Source organism: Centroberyx gerrardi, chromosome 17 (genome assembly GCF_048128805.1).
Source record: "Centroberyx gerrardi isolate f3 chromosome 17, fCenGer3.hap1.cur.20231027, whole genome shotgun sequence".
Classification (NCBI taxonomy): Eukaryota; Metazoa; Chordata; class Actinopteri; order Beryciformes; family Berycidae; genus Centroberyx; species Centroberyx gerrardi.
The window spans coordinates 24,606,345-24,632,811 of record NC_136013.1 but is presented as its reverse complement, the minus strand read 5'-3'; the positions used below and the strand labels follow the sequence as shown (position 1 = coordinate 24,632,811).

At 41.2% G+C, this 26,467-nt stretch overlaps 1 protein-coding gene across 1 annotated transcript; it reads left to right on the top strand.

The window, feature by feature from the left end:
- Positions 1-555: 555 nt before the first annotated feature.
- ankrd6a (ankyrin repeat domain 6a) lies at positions 556-21,489 on the top strand. Its single transcript, XM_078289600.1, has 16 exons — positions 556-756; positions 5,975-6,079; positions 6,840-6,938; positions 7,576-7,674; positions 7,841-7,939; positions 8,293-8,391; positions 9,191-9,268; positions 9,493-9,597; positions 10,252-10,293; positions 10,342-10,401; positions 11,359-11,511; positions 15,386-15,538; positions 16,781-16,894; positions 19,041-19,344; positions 20,019-20,398; positions 21,301-21,489. The coding sequence occupies exons 1-16, from the start codon at positions 556-558 to the stop codon at positions 21,487-21,489; spliced, it is 2,280 nt and encodes a 759-aa protein (XP_078145726.1).
- The last annotated feature ends 4,978 nt before the right edge of the window (positions 21,490-26,467 follow it).

The window sequence follows — 26,467 nt, the reverse complement described above, 5'->3', positions numbered from 1 at the left end:
TTTGTGGCTGGATAACGCCGAAGAAGAGGGCGCCTTGGTTCTTCAACAGGTGACTGGCTTAAATCAGAGGGAGCGGTGGTTGTGCTAACAGTGCAGCTAACGGTGGCTGTGGAGCAGCTAGCAGCGACGAACTGCTCTGGTGCTCCCTCACGTCGTCTGGATTTTCATTTTCTACCCGCACTCTTCTCTTGATCAGAAAACGGTCCATCGCAACGGGGCAAGATGGGCGACTAGCTAGCTAGAAGTTATCTCACATAACGTAGCCTAACGTGCGCGAGCACACACACCAGAAACACCCCACACACACACACACACACACACACACGTCATAGGGTACACGCGCGGCACGAGCACACAGCCAGGGATCGGATTGGGAACAGAATGGCTGGTTATTAACTTTTACATATTTCTTTATTTAAAAATAAAAAAATACTAAAATGCTTGAGGGGGCTTAACTGGGGCTACGCAGATTTGTGACGTGGCTATAGCACCCCCTAGCCCCGGTGTAGTGCCGTGCCTGTGAAGATCCACTCCAAAACCAGCAACCCTATCCTCATGCACAGCACTGCCCTAGAGGAGGTAGAAGCATTCACATACCCAGGCAGTGTTGTGGACACCACCGGCGGGACAGATGCCGACGTAAAAAGCAGGATCAATAAGGCTAGGGTGGTGTTTAACATGCTCAGGAAGATCTGGAGCTCAAAACACATCTCAATCAACACCAAAATACGCATCTTTAACTCCAACGTGAAGCAGGTGATGCTGTATGGGGCAGAGACATGGAGAACAACAAAACACACAACAAACAGGCTGCAAACATTAATTAACACCTGCCTCAGGAGAATACTAAACATCTGGTGGAGGGACAAAGTAAGCAATGTGGACCTGTGGAAAAGAACAAGCCAGGATCCCATTGACTTACAAATTCGAAGGAGAAAGTGGAGTTGGATTGGACACACCCTCAGAAATCTTGCCACAAACATCACCCGACAAGCCCTGAAATGGAACCCCCAAGGAACAAGGAAAAGAGGTCGCTCCAGGAACAGCTGGAGAAGAGGTGTCCAGGCAGAAATGTCTGGGAGGGGGCTCAACTGGGGTGATCTCGAAAGAACCGCCAACAACCGAGTGAAGTGGAGGACATTTGTCAATGGCCTATGCTCCCTAGAGGAGCAAAGGGCTTAAGCGGAGTTTGGGATTTTTAAGATGAAGAACTGATCTGATGAAGCATAGTTACTCCTTTAAATTCTTCAAAAATATATTACACCAGTAATAGAGCTTTTGAGAAATTGGCAGCAACCCCATATAATAGGATTATCAATTATGTAGCAGTGGACAGTCAACAGTTTCTACTTCAATTTGAAACTACATTGAATTCTCTGGAAGGCTGATTTTATAAGGACTGTTTTGGTTTGAGTTGTGTGTGTATTGATAAGTTGTTAGGAGGCTGCTGCCAATTTCTCCACAACATTGGCATAAAAATATTTTTTTTATTCTGCCCTTTTTGCTCAAAACTGCATTGATGCTTGACACACAGGGATACTAACATGACATGGGGATGAATGTTGGCTAAAGGTTAGAGAAGTGGGCTTATGATTGGAGGTTGCTGGTTCAAATCCCTGGATCAGCTGGATGGGTAGTTGGGCTAATTGAATGAGTAACATGCTCCCTTGCTTCAACAAGTACCATTGGGATTTTCATATGCGAAGCAATGCACATAACCCCCCACTGTTCCAGTAGAGCTGCTCAGTGGCCACCAGTAGAAGGAAGACTGTGGTTGTCCTGGGTAGCTCCCAGGTACAAATATGTGCAGCTGTATGAATGGGCAGCAGTACCACGATGTTAAAGGAGACTGTCCTTCTACCGAAAGGCCTCCTTCATCACAAAAAATAATGTGAATTATTTTTTGGGGATTACTGAGAAAAGTAAAACCCTTTTTTCATTTTTCATTTTCATTCATCCTTTATTTAATCAGGTAGTCTCATTGAGATTAGGTCTCTCTCAGGTCTCCTTTTCAAGAGAGACCTGAGAACAGAAAACATTCAATGAAAGAAAATACACAATACAATTCAGCCATAGGTTCCAGAGGTCAAGCAGTCAGTAACAGATTATATGAAACATTAGAAAAATACTACATTATACAAAGCAAATATTAAAAAACATTATACAAATTACAAACATCATTTATTCATCATTCTGTGCATCAACCAAAACATTCCATCCTTTTTTGATGTAGGTGGGATTACTGAAGACAACAAAGTTGGAGTGGAAGGGAGATTCCAAGTCTATCACTGCTTTGTATGTACACATACCACTAGTTTAAGACTGTTTATAATCACCAACAAAGATTAAAGATTGACCCTTGCCATGCAGCATAATCTGACTATCGGCTCACATTGTGTGGCAATGACATGGAAATCCTTTGTCATTTGGGTCAGGCGCTTAACATTAAAGGAGCAGGATAGTCAGCATGGGAGAATTGAGGTCAGTGTCATTTAGTGAGAGGGCCTACTATACTAGTCTAACATAGGGCAGAGGGCAGGGGGAGCGTGGCCTGAAGGCTTGGAAGTCTAAATATCTCATGAATAAATAATACAGGATGGCACTTTAGACATTTCAGTACCTTGTCGGATATATGGAGTAAAGTGTGTTGTTTGTCTATTTATGAACCTAACTATTTCCCCTTGCTGGGTGGATTTATCTTGTGCTGACTAGTAGATGTTTAGTTTTTAGTTTAGTAGTACCCTGCCAACCCCCGTCTTCCGGCTAGCACATAAGATTGTATGTGTAGCAGAGTGACAAAAAACAAAATGTCCCCAGATATCTCCCCATTTCTTCCTTTCCCCGCCACCACTCTTAAGCTGATAATACACAGGCAAATTTTTATGGCAAATTTGTGGCAAAATTTGCCGGCAATGAGTATGAGCGACTGGGCAATAGGCAAAAAGGGCAATGGACAAGAGTAACTGACATTATGTTATAAAAAAAAGAATCACAGCTATTATTTCCTAGTTATGTTTATTATTTAGTAGCAGTTGGACCATTTTGAAAATATTTTGGGCTGAGGACAGGTCACCTGACCAATTTTCTTGTTTCTGATTGGTTGATGTTGAAACCAAAGCTCGCACTCCAATCAAGCTTGGCTATATTTCAAACTGACACATTGTTTTCAGTGAGAAAATATTTCCAAATTTGCCCTAAAAAGTTGCCAGTGTATCATCACCTTAAGATCCAGCTGCAGTGAATGAGGAGGAAGTACAGTATGTGGGCCAGCTAAAGCTCCTTGTTGTTGGGTCAGTGTTACTCTTACACAGCCTCTTTTTTTTCTCTGATTATTCTGTCATGTCTGTACAGAGGTCAATGTCTTAATTCGTTGTCTCAGTGGATGTTAAAGGAATGTTGCTCCAGCCTGAAAGATCTGTACCGTACAGCCTGAAAGAGGGAGTTGATGAGGAACATCAAGGGGAGAGAATGTGAGGGAAGGAGAAGTTAAAGGAAAGGAGATAGATACCATCATCCTTGTGTTTTTATGCTTGCCAGAAGGGCCAGCAGTCCTTCTATTTAGAGCTACATCAGCTGTTACTAAGCTAATGGTTGAAAATCATAATACTTTCCCTGGAAGCTGTGAGGAAATTTGAGAGTTGCCCAAAGACAAAAGATTTGGTTGGAATAATGATATTGTGGGAGGAAATATTTAAGCAGGCCAGAGGGATATTTATCTTGAATCCCAAGTCTTAACTATTACCACATAATTCAAACCTTTGCAACATAAATAGTTAATGAGGACTTATTATTATACCCTCTGTATTACATAATTTTAACCCAAATATCCCAGATCAGTGAATTAAATGTATTGAAGATAAGGGCACATTATATCATTGTCATTGGGAATGCATAGGACAAGTAATAGAATGTGTCTCGTATTGTTTCTTTGTTTGTTGATCTTCCAATACACCTTAAACTATGTATACTTGGTGTTTTTCCTAGCAGCTGTAAGTTACGCACTACCAAAACGAATTTGGTATATTTCTGTTTACTTAAAGCCAAACATGCAATTGCTACGCTTTAGAAAAGCCCTGAAAAACCAACTATCAGCCAATAGATGAACTCTGTCCCTCTGTATGTAAAAATTACCATAGGCTTTACAAGAGACTTACTTAAAGACGTTGACATGTGGCTTTCATTTTTGGACTTAATAAAGGTCAATTCCTCTGAAGACTGACACAATATTCAAAACCTGATTCAAGATAAGTATGGATGGCTGTGTGACATAATGTACCCTGCTTGTTGTTTTATTGTATGTGTATATATTTTCTTAATATTTCATGTTTATAATTTGTTGGGTTATCTGCATAATTTAAAAGGTGCTACTGAGTGTATTATTTTATCATTAAAAAATCATTACCATATTAATTTTGAGACATTAGTGTAATGACCGTAAACAAACGAGACTGAGAAGATTGGCAGCCTCTACACTGCATTGCAGTAAAAAAAGATGGATGTAGTGAGTGTGATCCATAGATTTCTGAAGGGCTGCTTTGAAGCCTATAGATCGGGTTTACAATCGCTGCATTTTTTGGAGCCAGCGCAAAAAAAGCAAGGTCGCGGGTCATCTGCAGAGCCGCAGCGCTGCCTGCTATTGGTCCATGATCGGCGACCTGTCAATCACTAGGAAAACAACCCCGTTTTATATCCGTTATATCCCATTAATGACACAATTATTTTGAAAATTGCCATAAGGACACACATTAGAAGAAGTAAAATTAGCTACTGAGGCCATAACCGCTTGACGAAAAAATCTATTGACTTTATATTTTGAGTGAGAAGTTGGGTTGTGGTCCTATTGACTTGCATGGAGTCGGGCCGGGTTTGGAGTCTTTTTGGAGCCAGCATCTAGTGGCTGTTAGAGGAATTGCTGCCTGCTGCTACTTCCTTATTGTTTCAAAATTCACCCGTGGTTTTGGCTGCTTGGTTTATCCTCTTCTGGGAGGGGGAGGGGAGACAGGGAGTGGTGGTATTTATGGGAAATGTGGTATTTATTTTGAGAAGCACTAGCAATACCACTGGTCTGAGATAGAGGCTACCAGTCATCTCCACCATGGTCTCATTTGTTTATATAATTATACCAAGGTATCACAATTAATTTGACAATGATATAATCCAATATAAGTACATTGGTTAAAATGAAATGTTTCATCAGAGAGCAGCAGTGATGGGATGATACTGGGTTAATCTTGCTGGGTTCTCCAGAGTCCCAGCAGGAACTCAGATACAGTTCCAAACAAGCAAGTGGGATCTAGCCGGTGGATTAAATATTGTTGGCCGTCTTTAATTCTGGCATACACAAATGCTCATGTAGATGCACAATCAAACCCACAATGCTCAACACACACACACACACACACACACACACACACACACACACACACAGACAGCAGCATGCAGTCCCAGGGTACCAGATTACAGCAGCATGGGTAGAGACTGTTTGCTGCTGCAGCTTGTAGCTTTGCATCACCTGTGTTCATTTTATGTGCATGACACAGCATCAATTCCTGTGTAGCTTGATTCTTTAGAAGAGTTAGAGCAGTTCTGAATACCAATTCCAATTTCCAATTTTAAACAGTGTATTTTTTTTTTTTTTGGTGTTTTGTTTTTGCAACAACAGGAATCACATTGTCCACCGCGCCTGAGCATTGTGGGATTGAAACCATCCTTGTGAAGGTGGGTTGGAATGAGAAAGTGCCATGACACTCAACCAGCATTAGTTATCATTGCCCTATAGACATAGTTAGACACTGCTTAAGTTAAGCAGGCATTATTTTTGTTATCCAAATAAAATTATATTCTATAGTTTTAGGGTAAGATTTACTTTATGCCTGTCTTGTTTGTGCATCTTTCATATCTGTTTTTGTGCATGCATGTGTCTGTAGTGATGAGTGAGCAGGCACTGGTCCGTGTCCCTCCATCATCATGCCAGGCTCCGGGCCACCAGACGGCCCTACACCGGGCTGCTATGGTGGGAAACAGTGATGCCGTGGCTGCCCTGGTTCAGGGAGGCTGTGCCATGGACCTTCAGGACCGGGTAAGTGGTTGACATACATGTCCCCACTCTTACACACAGTGAGGGTGCGCTCACACCAAGGAGCATTTATTCAAACTCAGGAGTGTTTACTCTTTTAGTTTGGTTCATGTCGCCAGGTGAGAACAATGCCATTCGAACTCTGGTGGCACCAAATAACCGCACTGAGACAGCAGAAAGTTCAGTCTCATTCCTCTAACAAAAGAACTGTGGTGTGGTTTGTTAGGAGTGAAAACGTAATTCGAACCAACTATAGGAAATGGCCTAAAATGCAAGGAGGGAGACGGATGTTGACATCTGATAGTCAGCAATTCTTCATGCTTGGAAAGCCTAGCAGAACATAATTAAGTCTTGACTGATGCTCATATTCAGCTATTTCTTCATGTGGTCTTAATTGGTATGAACACCAGATTTATTTTGCCAAACCTGACAGGATGACAGTTTACCAAAACAGGCTACTTTGTGTGACTTTTGTTTACAAGCCCTGGTTAGCTTGTAATTGGGCAGTGTATGGTAAGAAATAAACTGATCGCACCCTAAATTTCCCCCAAAAACACTTTTAGTTCATTCATTCATTCAACCTTTATTTATTCAGGTAAAAATCCCAGTTGGTTGTTTCTTACCTCTCCTCACATAAGATAAGATAAAGATAAAGGAACAAAGACTTCCAGAAAACAGTCTCCAGACAATTCATTTGTGTGTGGAAGACAATGCTGACAAGTTGTTGAGTGTGTGGCAATTTTATGTCCTGAATCTCTGCTAGGATGGCAACACGGCACTCCATGAGGTGGCATGGCATGGTTTCAGTCAGTGTGTCAAACTGCTGGTCAAGGCGGGGGCTGATATCCATGTCAAGAACAAGGTAGGATTAGTGTGACTTAGGCTGGATTTACACAGGCACTGAAATTCAATTGTGGGCTGACATCCGTCTACCGTTGATGTTTTAGATAGCCAATTATCCATGGGAATAAGAAAAATACAGCACCAAACAACAAAATGGACCCAGAAATGCAAGGTACATCACCAATAGCTGTTTAACAGCATTCAAGTGCTATAGGGTGGATTTTTCCTTTAGATTAGGTAAAGTTAGTTACATTAAACCAACTTACTTAAGTCGGGGCCAGTTAAAGTAAGCTAGTTAAGTCAGCAAGTTAACGTGAGTTCTTTCTCAGGTATTCTGTCTCCAAGCTGCCATTCCAATTCAAGGAAACTTCGAAACTTAAAAGCGGACATAGTTATTTGCCCCATAATGTTGTAAAAAAGGGGTCTGTGGGCAAACCAATCTGATCAGTACCACATACTATGGGAACACTTTTCACTTAGTTCTGCTGTGTAAACATAGGCATGCTGTAGATGATGGCATATGTGTTATATGGCATTTGTACAAAAATTAAGCAATCTCCTTTTGTATACACCAGCAAACAGAAGCGTGCTACAAGATGTGAAAGCTCAACGGAGAGCTGTATGAATGCTGTAGTGATTTTATTGTGTTGTTTCAGGCAGGAAACACAGCACTTCACCTGGCGTGTCAGAATGCTCATTCTCAGACTGTTCGTCTTCTGCTGCTTGGAGGCTCCAGACCAGACGCCAAGAACAACGTGAGTCCTCCAGCATTCCACAATGCACCTGAGCAATACCCACAACACCACTCCATTTGATGCCGTCTTAAGAGACTTAGGGCCCAAAGTGACCTAGATGCACCACTGGTCAAGGTATCCCTTGAAGATACATTAGATGAAACTAAGAACTCCATTTTGGTTCCAGGTGGATGATACCTGTTTGCATGTGGCTGCTCGCTACAACAACCTGGCTGTGGTGAAGATTCTCCTGAGTTCACTGTGCTCTGTGACAGAGAAAAACCAGGTACTGTATGTCATAGTGACAGTATATCTGATCCACATGACAGCATTATTGGTACTCACATCACATGGTGTTTTACCTGCTCACTCACACTCATCTTCAACTCGTTTGCTCAGTAAAACACACATTCATGAGTATGGCTACATTAAGCTGCCAAACACACACACAGAGTTTTATGGTTAGACTTTAGAGGCGTTTTCTGAAAGATGAGAAGCAGTGACAAATTGGGAGAGAAAAACAGCCAGTTATAACTTATCATTGTGTGTGGGTGATGGCTGAGACATTTGCTTTCTAGGAAGAAGCTGAAACTGCAGACACATACACACACACACACCTGTCTGTTTTTGACTTTGTAGGCAGGGGACACTGCTCTCCATGTCGCTGCTGCACTGAACCATAAGAAGACAGTTCAGCTCTTACTGGAGGCCGGGACTGATGGAAATACCAGAAACAATGTGAGATCCATCTACAAGTTGAATTTCTAATTATAATAGGTTACATTTCACCAACCTGGAATATGCCTAGTCCTGAAACCAAAAAGCCCAAAACATTTTCCAGTGTTGATTCAATGGACCTGTATAAAATTTAATGCTGTCTCCATCACCACAGTATAACTATACTGTGATGGAGAGAACTATTCCACACTCAGATCAGTCTCAGGTCTCAATCATACTGATTACAAAGCTTTTGGTTTTGTAGACCTTCACCAAAGTATTCATACAATTACTTTTAACACTAGTCAAACTGTGTGTGAACTACATATTTTGCCAATAGTGTGATGATATTGATTTCTTGCAGTTCCATAATGTATCTTTTATCCATGTTTCTCCAAGTTAAATTTTTGCATTAAAATTTTTTACCTTTAATTGCAGCGCCCCCATTAGGCCAATGAGTATAGTTCTTTTTTAAAACGCTGGAACACAGTGTGAATACGCATTATCCCTCCAGGTTTCATTAAAATCAGAAATGTGGTGAAAGAAATTTCAAGCTGGGTGCAGGTTCAAGTAGATATCCAAAAGTTGAGGAGTAGTACCAGCACTCACAGTAGATCAGTCTCATTTATTCTTCAAACACGGCAGCAGCATGGGACGAATCTGTACATGATACAAAACAATGATACGAGACAAAATAAAAGACTGAGTCAGTTCCAACTGAAATCTTCTTTTCTTCATTTTGCAATGGGTCATGAAACCTTATAGAGGGTTTCCTTGTGCGTCTTGTATTGGTGTGATATGATACACTGTTCACTTCCAGGCAGGTAAAACAGCCATGGACAAAGCCAGGGATAACAACCACAAAGATGTGGCGCTTCTCCTGGCCAGAGCTCCTCAGGTTAGTATCTGCATTAACATTCAGCCTATTTTAGGTTGTATTACTATTTGGTGGATGCTTTCCAAAGCATCTTATACTGTCCTGAGTGCGTTTTTGTATTAATTCCAAGTCCTCACGAATGAGCCACATAAGACCATAATGTTGCTAGTAAGAGCATTAGCACACATTGTCTTGATCTGCATAGGCTATATGTCAATAATAAATAACTTTTATATTGTCTTCAGGTCCATCGCTTTACGCGAGGAAGAACAATAAGGAAACGGAGGGAAAGACTGAGAGCTGAGCGCAGGACCCACTCTGTCACCGGAATAGAAATACTGCCAAACAAAGTAAGACATTAGCAGGAAGAGTAGTGCCTTATAGCATGTAGGAGATAGTTTGCTGTACGTCTCATTGTGGGCTATTAAAACCAGACAACTTCTGCCAAACAATCAGGTTTACATTCAGTAAAATCTTCTTCTTCTATAATAGCTCACTACTACAACTTAACTAACATCACTACTAGCTTACACTTAGTAGCCTACGACACTAATGTTCGTCAACAAAGGATTAAGCCCACTTACAATGAAGTTCAACAACATGCAAAACCCATATCAAACAATGTAATGTTATAAAATAACATTATCTAATCAGGAAACAAGAGAACTTGAAGTGAATCTTCTGCTAGCTAGCCAAACGCTTCCACGAGTGATTTGAATTGTAGAGAAACGTGAAATGGAAAAATCAATCTTCCAATGTAACTGCAGTGAAAACTAGCATTAGCAGGTTCAACTGGCCTATAAAGGCTACTACCACAGGTATCCCAGACAAGGCAGTTCAACAAGGACCTAATGAAAATACTACAGTCTCAATATTTAGCTATATATTTATATATATATATATATATATATATATATATATATATATATATACATAGCTATTTGCAGTTTTAGTTTGCATTTAAATTGACTCTCATATACCTCTTGGTCGTCTCTCCTTAGCAGGACAGCAGCTCTGTGGTGGAGGAAAGCCCAAGCAGTGAACAAGTGGTGAGCAGAACAGCTGGCATAAAGACAGGCCTCCACCACCACAAGGCCCCGGCCGCCACCAGCAGCCCTCACAGCCGACGGCAGAGGAGGAGACTCAGGGACCTGGTGGGTCCACAGAATAGAGATGCCTGGATCAGCATGCTAAGCTAGTCCACGAAGCTGTTTTTTCATGTGATATTCAGATAGTGAAACTGAAACTCATGGTGCTGGTCTCGGGTAACAGCCAAACATCAGAAAAATTTAGCCACCTTTAATGCTAAATGAATGGGAATCATTAGAGCAACCAAAACATGTTTCAGATTACTTGGTCAAATTGCTAAAGTTGTGATCCTCAAGATCCTTGTTTTCTTTTATTTTGTCTCCATCTTTGGTTTAAGCACTCATTGCTGTGGTCCTTTTTGATTTCGTCTCCATCTTTGGTGCCAAGTGCTCAGTGTGTCCAGTAATGTGACATCTTTTTCCTTAGATTTTCTGTTGATGAAGTCTGAGTTTCTCTTTTCTTTGTCTATTCAGTCATGGTGGCTATCATTGCTCATGCTAACTACCCAGTTCTTCTTCTATTCCAAACAAACCGGAAACGTAAAACACATCATTTCCTGTACACCAGAGGATTTTTTACAAGGAAAGAGCTACCAGACAGCGGGTGTTTAGAACAGCAAATGTAAAAGCTTTCATGAACTGGCTACAGGTTGATCTATCAATTGATCTATTGTGTTCTATCAATTATTGATAAAGAGTATCAAAACAGACATTTATTTATGATATCATAGATTATTATTTACAATCAGCAATTTTTAATGCTACATAACAGTGATTTGTCACAATTTTGCTCCTGTGGCTTGCTAAATTCAGTTAATACTAAATTTAGCTAATGCTTGTGGTGATAACCAGATAACCACACCATGCATTCCAGTTTCACCTGGTTCTAAGAGTAGTCTCAGGTCAAATAACCTTTTGCATATCATTTGAAAACAAACAGGAATGATTCTTTAAAGCAGGGTATATAATTATATGCAGACAACATAGCATAGTCATTACTTTGAAGTAATGTCTCCCGGCCAGGCTTTGGATGAAGATTGTCTGAGAAGAGGCGAGGATGAGTTCCACAGAAAGAAGGATGTGCTTTACTGTGATGGTGAATTGCCTTCCCCCCAGAATGGCAAAACGTATCAGCTTTACACACTCTACCGTGACAAGGATGGCAACATCAGACAGGTTAGTGACAAATAATTCTATAAATGTAAATTATGGCTGTGAATTTCCAAGTGACAATTGTTCCCATGGCATTGCTCTACAAAAGCCCCATATGAATTTGACCTTAATTGCACTTGAGCAGCAGAAGCTCCCATTCTTTTACATTAACACCTGGACATGAAGAATCAAAAACATGACAATGATGATAAAGTAACAGATTAGATAAAGATTATGGCAACAGGCTTGTGACCATAAGGTTCTTAGTTTGAAAGACTAGTTAGGAGAATCTTGGTGGAAAAATAAATGCGTAACACAATCCCTTCCCTCAAAAACTACCATTCAGGTGCCTATGAGCAAGGCTCCAGTCGCTACAGTGAAGCTTCTCAGTGACTAACGGTAGAAAACTGTGGTTGTACTAGGCAGTTTCAGGGTCTGAATATGTGTAAGTGTATGAATGTGAAGTAGGCCATTGCTGAAATAGAATACATTGCTCAGCAAACCTCTGGAGAAACCAATGCAAAAACTGAACCCAACTTTCTGTCAGTCTGGATGTTGGACATCTGCAGACAGAAAAAGGAGGGTTCTTCAAGGGTTCTTTTGTTAAAGTGGAGATGAAACAACAAAATAGACACCTGCATATAGCTTTGTGCATTACTAAGATGCACCACAATAAAAACAACATTGTAAAAGTAAGCCATTGTTAAAAATGCCTTTACACTATATTTGTAGCTTAGCGCGCCGCCATCTTTAGTTTCATCAGCACTTACGTCACGAGAATGGTTGTTAACTAGGAAACCTGAGTACAGTACTGGAGTACACACTAGTTAAGTGTTGGTACTAAGGATTTTGAAAGCATTGATGAATCAAAAGACCCACAAACCAAGTCAGAAACCCAGTAGCATATACTTTGAGCCTACTAGAACAATTGCAGTGACCAGCTGATATGGAGGAGAACAACAGCGAAAGTAGGTGCATTGGAAATAATAGGTGGTGCCAGTGTGGGGCTTGTAGCCCGATGCCAACCCATGTTTTCGAAGTGTTCGAAGCGTTCCAAAGTTACAGTCCAGTCCCTTTTAACTCACTCTCCCCGAATCCACCGGAGCAGACGAGACATAGCGTAGTTTACTTTTCACACTTCAGTATATCACAATGCAGGAAATCTGCTTTGGAAAATACTTCTTGGAGAAACCATGGGAGAAAAATGAGAGTGTTGCAGTCCTGGGGCCTATACTACGAAGCAAGTTCAACAAAGTCAGGGTATGTTTGAGTTAGCCGGTTTCACTAAACCTAACACTGGCGATCCTGATAACCGGTCTCACGTAGCTGGTTATCAACTGGCTCTGTCAACCCAGGATTTACCTATCCAGCTATGAGCGCGTTCACATGAAAGAGGCTGGGTTTGTAACAAATAGCCAATCACTTGCAACATGGACAGATCCAGATCAGACAATTCGGATAAGATAAGATGAAACTATTGATCCACGTGGGGAAATTAGATTGTTGCGCAGCAAAAGTAATATGATTCAGCGGGGAAAAGGACATAGAATATAAGCGCAAAACTATAAAAATAAGTAATAGCCTAAAAATAGGCGAAAATAATAAAATAGGCTAATCAAACAATAAAAGCCATAGACAATAGACCTAATTACAGGATGATATAAGCCCTAATATTTCCTGCTGACATTTTCAACATGGGTATCGGAAAGAAATGGATAGCTACTAACATTGGGTTCTTCTCTCAAGAAGAACAAATTCTTATAATGAATAACTGTCAGCATTACAAAACATAACCGCGAAAAGTAAAAGTTGTTTCTGCTTCCAAGGCTAGAGAGGATTACTGGAGGAACTGCCCCGTCATTAGGACACAGTGGGCATATTTTCCATTGATAAAATAGTTTGTGGACACATTGAGGCTGTAAAAAGATTTTCTATTCATAAAGTCGGCCTCATGTTCTTCAGGGCTGTGGTAATGGAATATGAAATAGCCTATATTGAACCAAACACTGTTGGGAATCCAATTAAATAAAGTCAGCGCAATTAATATATGCAACAGTAACTTTAATCCATTAATAATATGGTCAGTTAAGTAGCCTACCTGCTATATCTCCGATATAATAAGTTATCATGGAAAACAACGTGATTCTACTGGTCTGTAAACACGTTGCCCTGCGAACAGCACTTCTTACTGTCTGTTCATTCAAAAATAACAGTTTTCAGTTTTTTATTGGGATTTTCATTTGTATATTTGTCCATATCGGGATCCTGTAGGAATGGTGACTCCCTGTTTTCAGAGAGCTGATTGGTCAGAAGGCGGGCCTTTCATACGTTTTGATCTGATACCCTGAACTTAACCTGCTCCGGAGCAGGTTAGCCGTGCAGCATAAGTTACCATGGTGATCTACCCCGGTTAAAAGTGAACCACCTTCGTGAGACCGAAAAGCCAGGGTTAAACCTGAAGTTACCTCGCTAACCCCAAATCCTGCTTCGTAGTATAGGCCCCTGGTGTGTACATAAACAACAATGAAAACATAAACATAAACAACAAACCAGAACTTCACTGTCAGAAACTGAAGGTTAACATCCTTGTTTGTCATTGGAGGAGAGGAGCTGAGACCTGCTTGTCCCTGCCTGCGATTGGAGGACAGTAGCAGGAGCTGTTGGGTTGCCAGTTCAGGAGCTGCCAGTTCTGATCAAAAATTTGCATTTAATTGTGAATATCTCAGAAACCTTGTGACAAATCTCTTAGAAAAATACAAGTGCACTCACCCAACGTAGAATGCACAGTGTGATGTATGATATGTCTATGTAACGTAAAAACTATAGACAAAGAAAGTGCGCAAAATTTTTTTCCAGAAGAATAATAAGAGGATAGTAATAGTGTGCTTTGCCTACAGCAAGAACACTAATAATGTTAAATGTAGGTTGAGCAGATGAGACGAACCATTCACATGACGTTACCACCTAGATTGTTGGAAGTGTTGGAAGATGGCTGCGCCCTAGTGGCGAAAAAGCGAACTGTTGTTTATTTTTCTAGCAAATCTAGGTGAATTTCAGGCTTGAATGCAGTATCCTATCTTTTCTGAGGTAAAATGCAGTCATATTATCAAATGCTTCATCTCCACTTTAAGGTAGTGGTTCTATATATAGAATTGTAATGACTCAAAGAATCCTCTGATTTGTTTGAGTAAAAAGCTGGTAGGTTCTTAAAAAGATCTTTTAAAGCTTCAACAGAGAAGAGCATCCAATCCACCCCTTATTGAGACACCATAGATTTGCCTGATTTGGCCAAATTAAATTCCAGTGTCTGGTATGGACACTGGAAATTTGCTCCACAGAGGAACTGACACAACAAAACATAGCAGTGAACTCCAAAAGTATCTCCTGAACAGCAGAGTAAGAAGACATTTAGTTTACTCACATCACCTTACAGGATTTCTGGGTAGTCCTGGGTAATTTCTGGAAGTCCTTGGAATTCAAACAGTTACCTCTCACTGCCATTTGGGGCCGCCAATGTGTGAAATTGCCTAGTGCAGCTTTAATACTGCTGATTTGGAGCAATTTGTACATTCTTAAAGAGTAACTAAACCCCAAACCTAAATCAGTGTAAAGCCTGATCTTTGGTTCCAGGGATGTCACCTTCTATAGAGTACAACAGGTAGTGACATCACCTGGCACCAAAGACCAGCCAATAGCAGATGGCCAGTTCAGTACCCTACTTTTCACCATTAGGTGTCAGGCTTCACCAAATATAGTTACTCTTTAAATGGTTCTGTACAGGACCAAAAAGGGTTCTGCTATGCTACAAGTCTAAACAACCATCTTCTGGTACTTTATAGAACCCTTTTTGTTTAGAGTGTACAATATTGTGACTTGTTGACCAATGTGCACTCTCTAGGCACCGGCTGACGGGTGCCACTGTAAACCTCTGATCAAGAAGCTGGAGGGGCAACTGCAAGCCACCCAGGAGGAGATGAGGCTGCAGATCCAGAACGTCCAGGAGCAGGTCAACTGCAGACTGGGCAAAATGGATCGCAGGAACAGACACCAGGTCTGGACTTCCTCTGTCTGATGCAAATTTGGTTTATGGCTCTCATGGCCTTAAATTTAGTTTTAGAATGTGTGTTTAATTTCTTAAAATCAAGGATATCAATTAAGGTTAGAATGATATGCGTTTTTGAAGGCTGATACTGCTATTGATATTTTTTTATTGAAGCTGCCACAGTTTCATGCCATATAGAAACATAGATTCAGTGTTTCCCCCAGAATTTTATTCTTGTCGGGATGGAAAAGCCTCTGAAACAGCATTTATACCATCATGGGACACTAAAACGCCATTGATAGCCAGACTAATATGTGGATTAGTAGCACCTTAAAGGATAATACTGGTGTTTTTTTAAGGTTTGTGCCAATGGTCGAGGTTGGCCTTCTCCTTTCTATTATTCATGGGTTTATCTCCACACAGTCAGCATAGTTGGAGATATCAGGGCTCGTTTTCCTCCCTTCAGAAGAAGCCATTTGCTGCCATTCATTCTTGTTCAGTATAAAAAACAACTTTCACAGAGTGAAATAATCCATCACAGTAAACATGAAGCCATTATTTGGTTTTGTCAAAGTTTCTGTTTTATAGTTATTTCATTGTGCGCGCATTATGTTACGCTCTGCTTCCTGTCAATCACCTGACACCCACAGTCTCCTCTAGGAAATAATCCCTCAACATGTCGCCTTTCAAACTTTGTCACATCCATGTCTTTTTTTATTATTTTTTATATTTAGTCTTTGTTAGCAGGGAAAGCAGTTAATTTCAAGCTAGGTTTGACACCATAAAGTTTGTATTTTAAAAACAACAAGAAACAAGTAAAGGTAAAATCTATACAGCATGCACTGTAAAATTATTGGGGAAATATAAACTCGACAGACATAAGTAAATGGGTTATAGCTCTAGCTCTAAATGGCACCAGTATTCTCCTTTAAGGCAAGTTTTACAGACTGAGGCAATTCGAATTTGGATGGATCACCTACTGATCGCAAATCACAACCAGGTGTATAACTGGGAGATGGCAGTCTTAGGTGACATGGCGTTTAATGTAAAGAACCATAATGCCTCGTGTTTGAGTAGTAGTTTCTCCAACCACCACAACATGGTTTGATAACTTTTTCCACACCAGTGCCAATCAAAATTAGCTCAGTGGCAGCAGAATGTAATGTATCATAATTCATCTGACAAAAATATTTTTATACAGAAATCCAACATGGTTTGCCATTAACCAATGTTCTGTTCTGTTTTGGCCAGATCAAAGTGTTGGATGTGCTGAATCAGGAAAGAGTGGCAGCAGAGAGGAAGAACATGGTTTACAGGATAGAGCAGAGGGCTGCTCAGGGCAGAGAGGAAACAGAGATGAGACAGGTACTTTTGGTTTTCACCATCAAATTCAGACTTGCATAGCATTATGGGTGCATTTTGATGTCAACAAAAAATATGGTGGTGAGCAACACTTACCATTACCATTGGAGTCATTATTTCTTTCCCCTGTATTAGAAGCTAATTGCTCAGTCAAAGAGAGGGAGGATATCCTGTTAACTGGTTTGTTCATGGTAATAGAGAGACTCAGTCACAGGGTTTCAAAGGTTCATGTAAACAGATGAACCTGAATAAGACCTTAACCAGAGTATGGACAATAGCCATTCTACTCTGGTATGCAAGCGTAGTGGCTGTTGTATGTACTCCTGCACACTAAACAATATGGCCAAATTTAAAATGATATTTCACTTTGGTGCAACATTTTCTTTTTTCAGTAAAAAGGGGAGAGAAGTGAAAAAATGTCTTTGAGAAAGTCGCCGTGAAATCCAGCTCATCGTGAAATCCAATCATTACATGATTGGCGCAATCATGTAAGAGAGGCAGTGCAACAGGCAGTGCAACAGGCAGTCAGCACTAAGACATAGGGATATTGTAGGGCAGGTGCAACAAGGGCGGGGGGGCTTAGGCCTGGGAATAGGGCAACCATTATGGAGTAAGGCAACTTCATCAGAGAAGAGAAAGATGGTTGTATATCAAATACATCAACAGGAGACAGCAAGGTGTGCCAAGGCAGTGTCTCAGGCAAAGCAGGGCCAGTGGATGAAGAGGGAGAGTGTAGAGAGGAAGAAACTCAGCTGAAGAGAGCTATGGGGGAAGGAGGCAAACCGCATAAAATTTATCATAGGTGCTACCCTCTCCCCAAAATCTTAGCCAATGGGAAGGTGAGGATCCTGCCTGCCCACTGTGTTCAGGCATAGCTACACTTAGGCATATACTATCAGGTTGTAAAACAAGTTTGTAGGTGCCCAGCAGCAGCAATTGAGGGTAAGCGATGAGACATAAATTCATTGCCTGATAGGAAAGAGGGTACTAAGATTAAGTTTGTCAGAGAGGGAGAAAAGACGAGGGAAGCCATTTTAGGCAGGCAGGTCGTAGGGTAGCTAGGGGCGGGGCTAGGGGCAGGGCGAAATTGGCAAATGGCAGTGGATTTAGGGAAACACCTTGTGATCCCCAGAGGGATAGATAGGTGGGTTGCAGAGGATTTGTATTTATCTGAGTTAGCGTTGTGCTAGCATTAGCTTGGTAGCGTGACAAACTGAAGCTAGAGTAGGTAGCTGGTGAATGTTGCTGCCTGTCTTATGGTTCTGTAGATTTATGACGGTGTAGTCTGATGTTTTCTATGGTACTCATTGGTATGGTAGTGTATCATTCTGTTAGACTCTGAATTGGGCCTCCATAGGAATGCTCAAATTGGATTATGGCACAAGGGATATTAGCATCATATCCTGTGTATTAAATGGCTGGTTTGCTGTTCAGCCTCCCCTCTGACAATTAGTTTTAAAGTGACAATCTGCAAGATTCTAGTTTTTCTTGATTTTGGCGACATCTTTGGTGATAAGCGGTCATTGCTATGGTGTTTTGCACTAATGTAGGCACTGGCTTAACATCCTGTTGTAGAAGTGGCAGGAATGTGGAGACGGACAACTTCTCTCGTTGACTACACCAACTCGTGTGTCATTTATTTGAAACCCACAGAGCAAGACAATTTACATCGCGCTGCCTAAAAACACAACAACCCTACGTCAAGCTGACGTCACTCAGAAAACCAGACTTTCTTAAAGGGACCATGTCTCCTTAACCCTGAGAAGCACACAATATAACTGCGTGTGTTAAACATACCCAAACCACAGATTATGGTGAATAATGTCCATAGAGTCCGCCACACTGTAATGATAAAGACACTCATGTAGACTTCAGCTTCTTATATTTCTTCTACCTTCTTCTATTCCATTCCATTTGTTTATTCCAAACAAAACACTGCTATTGGGACATTTATTTATATGAAAAAAATGTGGATTATTACTTTAACTTTAGTTTATAATGCTGTCCCAATGACAAAAGAAATGGATTGCTAAATGCACTGATTGCTAAATGAGAAGATGCTTTACAGCAAAACGTAGTCATCTCTGTTATAACAAAAAGGCCCATCATCTTTTCCCAACTAACCAAAAACACTGCCTCTAATCTCAAGCAGGCAGCAGTAAGCCATGAGTTGAAGAATTGGTGTACATCCCAAATACGAGACATGGACCTCCACATCCCCACCCAACCCCAGTACTACAAACTCCTCCCCTCGCCCTCCGTGGACCAATCTCTGGCAGATGGTGACCTGGAGTCCCTCCCCTTGTTGTCGGTGGTATCTGGGGATAGCAGCAGCTCATTGGCTACCTACGTCAACGTTGTGCCATTCCCATCTAGCTACAACTTGGTCAGCCCGGACCAGGAGCAGACGGCCAGCAGGAAGTACTTTGAAGTGAAAGTGAACAGGTCACCAGGTATGTCTGGGGTCTACAAGAAAGGGTACAGACAAAGTAGAAGGGCAAGGGGATCTGTATTGGTCGCAGATAGTTTGCTTTGCCTGTGCAGTGTGGAGATGATCAATCTTCCTCAAAAAGAAGAACTCTTACAGTGCAATCAAGCAAGACCATTTTTAAAGGGGCAGTATATGTATGACTTTTATTGATCTCTATCGACAAACATTAGGAATTGCAACAAAGTCAGCAGGATTCTGGTGCAGCTTACGGTGGCCTGTAATGGACACAAATAATAAAGTCATTGGGAGTGTCTTGAAACTCCAGTGAATGGGGAGTTTGTGTTCCAAAACAGAGTGCGTCTCTCAAGTCTCATCAGCTGACCAAGCAATCACTGAGTCATTGGTATTGATCAACAACCCTATCAATACCTGCAGATATACACATTTTGTGACAGTAAAAAACTCATATAATGCACCTTTATGTGTATTGAAAGTGCATAAGAAGGCTTATTAAGTGCATTAAGAAGAGCATTAGGGAGGCTTATAGGAAAGGAATCCAATTTAAAGGTTGGACTTTGCTGCTTATTTCATTTTTGATCATTTTCAGATGATGTCATTTTCCACAAGAAAAGAAAAGAGAAAGCGCAACACTTGCGCCTCTCTAGATCCTCAATTCATGTGATTTTTCATGTTCAGTGGTCAACTTGTTCTTCTATCTCCCCACACCTCTCCTGTCAGACAACTACGAGAACACAGCCCTAATTCCTCTTCCTGCCAAACACACCTCAGGTGTCCTGGTGGGCCCCGCTGACCCCTACTGGCAGCCTGCGGGAGTGCAGGACACTCCCAAAGCAGCAGCCATCGTGGCGCTGAGCGGGGAGGGCTGCTCTAGCAGTGCCAGCAGCAGCCGGTCTAACAGCAGCAGCCGCGAGCCCAGGAGGACCCAGCACCGGCAGCACAGGAAACACCGCCGAGAGCCGATCGGCGCCCATGGCACCAGGACCCTGGAGTTCTTCATCGACCGCCCCCCTGAGCCCACGTTCAGCCAGGAGAGGAACAATCTGCATGCTGTGGAGGTGAGCGTTTGGGATATGAAGTTATGCAAGCCCTGCTATGGACTGGCGACTTGTCCAGGGTGTCTCCTCCCCCATGCCACCCTAATAAATTACACACTATTCTATCTATCTTGCTTCACTATACAGCAGTCACGTCAGTGGCATAACCCTGGGCAACCACCCAATGCATGCTGGGATAGGCTCCAGCTCCCTGCCACCCTGAAAAGGATTAAGTTGGCAGAGATAATGAATGAACAAATAAAGTTATGCTCACAAGTTCATTTGTGTTTGACAAGTTATGTTGCAATCAACAGATGAATTAGGTACAAAAGATCAGGTAGTTCCCTAATAAGACATCTGGGATCGAATGACGCTGGTGGTAGATGGCAATGCTGGACTAGTTTTTAAAATGATCCAGTAGTTTGAGGCAACTTGAGGCTTAATTAAAAAAGAGAAAAATTAGGCTTAATTATGTGTGTGGCATGCATGCATGCATTAGCATGAATCTGATTTTTAAACATGAGATGAAGCTTTATGAATCCCTGTGGGAAAATGAGGTTGCTGCAGCAGCAAAAGTAATACAAATCAGCAGGGAAAAAAGAAAAATAGAATATAAGCACACAAATATAAAATAAGCAATAAGCAACAGCAGAAAAAATAAAAATAAGACAATTAAAGCAGTAAAATAAAATCTAAATAATTGTGGAGTTATGTAAACATATGCCAGCAATTTCAACTTGTAACATAGACTTTAAGAGTGGGAAGTATGGATTAGTTACATGTATGGATTAACGGAAGAGAACACAATCAGATTGATGAAATCACAAAAAAATGCATCTTGGAGTCTTTATTTTCCTCTTTCTGCTTAATCTGACCAATCAAGGGACTGTTAAGCATTAACTTTCTTGTTGCCTCTCTGTCAGGTGACTCAGCGTTTCTTTGAGACGGTGTCGACTCAGCTGGAGCGCTGGTACGAGAGGAAGATCCTGGAGGCCAAGCAGCAGACGGAGCTCAGGGCACAGCAGGACAGGAAGCAGCTGCTGCAGCGAATCAGCCGCCTAGAGGAGGAGCTTCAGCGGCTGAAGACCAATGGGAACGCAGAGAGCTCATGACGAGCCCTGACTGTGACCAATCATGGAAATTCTGTAGCTCTTGAAAATGATGCAGGCTCTGTTGTGTCTGAATTGGCTCTGTGTTTTTCCTCTTCTTTTGATGATTTACATGAGTTAGATATTCAGGATAATGTTTGCTCATCAATTTTCCTTGCCACGTTTCCGGTCTTGTTCGGTCTGGTTGATAATAATGCGACTAACAATCATTTGGTCTCGCCTCCAGATTCCAATACTGCTGTAGTCCAGACGGGGGAACTGTTCACGCCAGGAGAAACACACACACACAGTTTGTAGTATTGTTTTTAACAATAAAGAAGGAAAGGATACAATGATGATGGGTGATGCCTTAAAAACGCAATCATTTGAGGTTATCACCCAATCTGAAAATCCTCCTTCAAACGTGAAGTTGTTTTCTCCTGGTGCTTTGAACTCTGCTGCCCGCTCTAAACCGACTATACACCCTTAAACGAATAGAAAGTTAAAACAATGGAATTTGAAGGTACACAAACTGATTGTCATTATGGGGGACTCCAATCTGGCCTGGATCCCTGAGTTTTTTCATGACGGGGTCCAAGTCGACAGCTTTCTGGGAGCCGCTCTCCTCCATATGACCAGTTTGTTACAGAAATTGCAACCTAATCCTAAAATTGAGAGGGCAGTTTTTTCAGCGGGCCTGAATAACTGCCTTAGAGAACAAACTTTAAAAACAATAGCAAAGGAACTCAGACAGTTCGGCCAGGACAGTTGTTTCAGAATGCTATTGTTCTTAAATTTTTCAGATCATTTGCCTCAGACACAGCAGAGCCTCCTCAATTAACTCAGTGAGTACATTATAGAGAATATACATGAGATTGACATAAAATCGGAATATCTGCTTGAACTCGACCCCTCCCAGTTCAGCCAAAAGACGCTGTACATTGGACTCGCCAAACAGCAAATTATATTATCCACCATTGGCTTGAGCAATTAAACTTCTGAGGGGGGGAACATTGTAATATTACAACTCCCCACCTGTCCAATTTAACCAATTTGTGTGCGTCCTTTTTGCTCACGCAGGCGGAGAGGGAGGTTTTGGAAAGGGACCTAACGTTTATACCCAAGCCCAAAACGCAGAGCCGCAGGGAGATCCAGCAGGACCTCCACGTCTACCATAGGCGCTTGAAAATCCTTGATCATTTCCATTATGAAACGGAGGGGCCACATTCACCGTTTGTTGATCCATCTACATGGGAACCAGGCTTGTTAGCCGCCTCAGAGGTAGTGCAAAATCTGGTTAGGGAGGATTTAAATTCACTTCAGAAGTACAAACTGCGACCATTGGCTAAATCCAATATCACAAGGGACCAGCGACAAGCTTTAATGGCCCTCAGCAAACAAAGTGACATCATATTTAAACCAGCTGATAAAGGAGGCCAATTGGTTTTACAGGATAGGGTGAATTATATTCTCGAAGCCAACAGCAGAGAATAGAACATATTATGTCTCCCTAGCCAAACCTCTGCAGGTGGAAACGCAAGAAATGGTTTGTAAGATTGTAACTCGGTTGTATGATATTAAGTTCATTACAGCGAAACAAATGTACTACTTGTTTGGGCCTGATACACCGCGCCCACGCCGTTTTTACTTGCTCCCTAAAATTCATAAAGCACCGGAGACATGGACTGTCCCATTCCGGGTCCCTAGCGGCTGTCCGATTGTAAATGAACGTGGCTCCGAGTCATATAGACTTGCCGAATACATTGATGTCTACTAAACCCGTTATCGCATGCTCATTGTAGTTATGTGAAGGACACTTATGATTTCGTTGCTAAACTAAAAACATTACAAGTACCAGAACATGCTTTCCTCTTTACGGTAGATGTTGAGTCCCTGTCTACCAACATAGATACGGAGCCTGGTCTTGCGGCTGTGAGGAGAGTCTTTAAACAACTTCCGGATTCGAAGTGACCAGATGATGCCATTTTGGAACTCTTGCATTTGACATTGACTAGAAACGATTTGGAATTCAATGGAAAGTTCTTTCTCCAAGTCTGTGGCTGCACTATGTCAGAATTTGAATCCTTTTTGGCGACTCTCAACTCACACCACCCCAATATTAAACATCTTCTCAGAACCAGTGGGGGGAACAAAACAGCTAGCGACCAAAGTGTACTTTAAGGAAACAGATTTATTACATAAAAGCAGTTATCACCCTATGCATACATTTAGCGGTATTATTAAATCCCAATTTATTCGCTTTCATAGGATTTTCTCTTTCCAACAAGACATTGAGGAATCTACGCAAATCCTAGTTTCAGCCTTGAGACCCAGGGGTTATTCTAGACGTTTTCTTCGCAGTATAAAGGCCGAGGTCAAGCAGATATCCCTATCGAATATGAGTGAGCCCTGGCAGGAACAAAACACTGTACCCTTAATTCCTGTGGTTATGACATATTCCCAGAACTTAGCTGGTTTCCAAAAAGAGTTAAAAACTCACTTTGAAAAAGCGACCAACAGGTTAGTGAGGCTTTGAGTCAATTTAGATTGATCAAAGCATTTAGAAGAAACTAAAAATCTAAAGGACATCTTGGTCCATACTGCCGATACTGACTGATAAGAATGAGAATAAAGCAAAGAACCCTCTTTTTGTCCACAAGCCAAATGTGAAAGGTGCTAATTCAGAGGAGGGAGCCCTGATTAGACAAAAGTTTCAATTACAACTAATCTAGTTTGTCGGATACAGTGTGATAAATGTACTCAGTTATACATCGGAGAAACCAGTAAAACTCTGAAGGAGAGGATGAGCCAACATCTTTACCACATTAAAAAGGGTAATAAAACTACTAGCCTGTATAAACATTTCTTTGAACATAATATTGACAGCTTCAGGTGCTTTGGGATTGAAGGAAGTTGGTCTACGGTGAAAAGGAAAGGGGTGGAGTGGAATTGGATTGTGAGACTTAACACAGTCAGGCTTAAAAAAGATTTATTGAAAAGTTAAACAGGGTCAAATCAAAAGGGATGAGAGAAGTCACTGCTGTTAACTGTACTTATGAATTGGATGGTCTTTTTTTATAGAACTTAGAATCAGAGTTTAAACAGGCCTGAAGGGTCCAATAAAGGTAGGATTTTGATGAATGATTACAATGAGGAAGATGTTTGGAAATCCTGTAGAAATGTTATGTGTGAAATGGTTTGGCTCCTTCCATTTCCACCTGCATATTTGGTTTAACAAGTTTCCTGCCTGGGCTCCTCTCAACACAACCTGTTGGTTGTATGGTACAATACAATAAGGGTTCAATACAGGAGATAGATTCATCCGCTCTCCATAGAAGAGCGAGGTGTTTATATGTATGTGTATATGTAGGAATTTGCATATATAGATGTACATGATTTTAAATAAAGATCCTTTTAGTAAATATGGTGTTCAATTAAAAAGTTTTCTAATAAATAAAAGTGATTAAAAAGGTCTAGTGTATTTCATTGTGTAACATGATGAGGTTTAGATTAGCTAAAATGAAACTGGCTTAAAAAAAGTTAGGTTTTTCTTTTTTTTCTGTTTCACCCTGTCAATCTTCTATATTTCCTATAGAGGAAAAGTTACTTCCATGAACATGATTAGCAATGTATATTAGGAGGATCAATAAGGAATCCTGGCCTGTGCCCGTACACACTGGGCATATTGTATGCTCATGTTTTGTCTCCTAACCTAACCCAATGGGGCAGAGTTGGTGGAGGACGAAGAGGAAATGGAAATGGAAGTAAGTAGGAACACAGGGTTTAGGATTCATGAGAGTGTGAATGTGGGGAAGGGTGAAAACTTGTCGGGTTATAAAAGGCATGAGCAAAACAAAACACCTGTCACCAGTTTGATTTTGGATGAGTTATAGCCCAGAACGGGAGCGTATCTATGTTCCCAGGGTCCTATGTTCCCAGGGTCCTATGTTCCCAGGGTCCTAAGTTCCCAAGGTCCTATATTCCCAGGGTCCTATTTTTCCCCAGTTCAATATTCTGTTAACACACATTAACCCTCCTATTGTGTTCGGGTCAAATTTGACCTATTTCAAGTTAAAATATTTCATAAATATTATCCAGTTTTTTTATTGGAACAAGGCTTCAAAACAGCTATATAAACACAACAAAACCAATGGTTATCATTTATTTGATTTTGAAGGTCCCTAACCCTAACCCTTTACCTTAAGGGAGAAAAAGACCCCAGACCACGATATTTCTACCTTTTGCCAAAAATACACAAGCCACCAGAAACATGGACAATACCACACAAAATACCACCAGGACGTCCCATTGTCTCAGACTGTGGCAGTGAAAGCTACAAGATTGCAGAATACATCGACCATTTCTTGAACCCGCTTTCAACCTACCACAAAAGTTACATAAAGGACACTTACGACTTTGTGAACAAAATCAAGGACATAACCCTCACGAGACCAACCATCCTCTTCTCACTGGATGTTGACAGCCTATACACCAACATTGACACAAAAGAAGGCCTAAAAGCAGTCAGAAAATGGTTCCAAAAATACCCACAGCAACAAAGATGATGATGCCCTATTATCACTGCTGGAAATCAGTCTAACCTGAAACAACTTTGAATTCAATGGCAGTAACTACTTGCAAATCAAGGGGACAGCAATGGGCAAGAAATTTGCACCAGCTTACGCAAACATCTACATGGCTGACTGGGAAGAAACAGTCCTCCCTAGATGTAAAAAGACACCCACCCACTACTTCAGATACTTGGATGACATTTGGGGAACATGGCAACATGGAAGAGAAGAATTTCAACACTTTCTTGAAACATTAACTCCCATGATCCTTCAATCAAAATCAAGGCTGAATCCAATGACCACAGCATCGATTTCTTAGATACAACTACCTACAAAGGACCACACTTCCACACAACAGGAAAACTGGACATCAAAGTATTCTTCAAGAAGACAGATACACACGCCCTCTTGTACAAGGACAGTTTCCATCC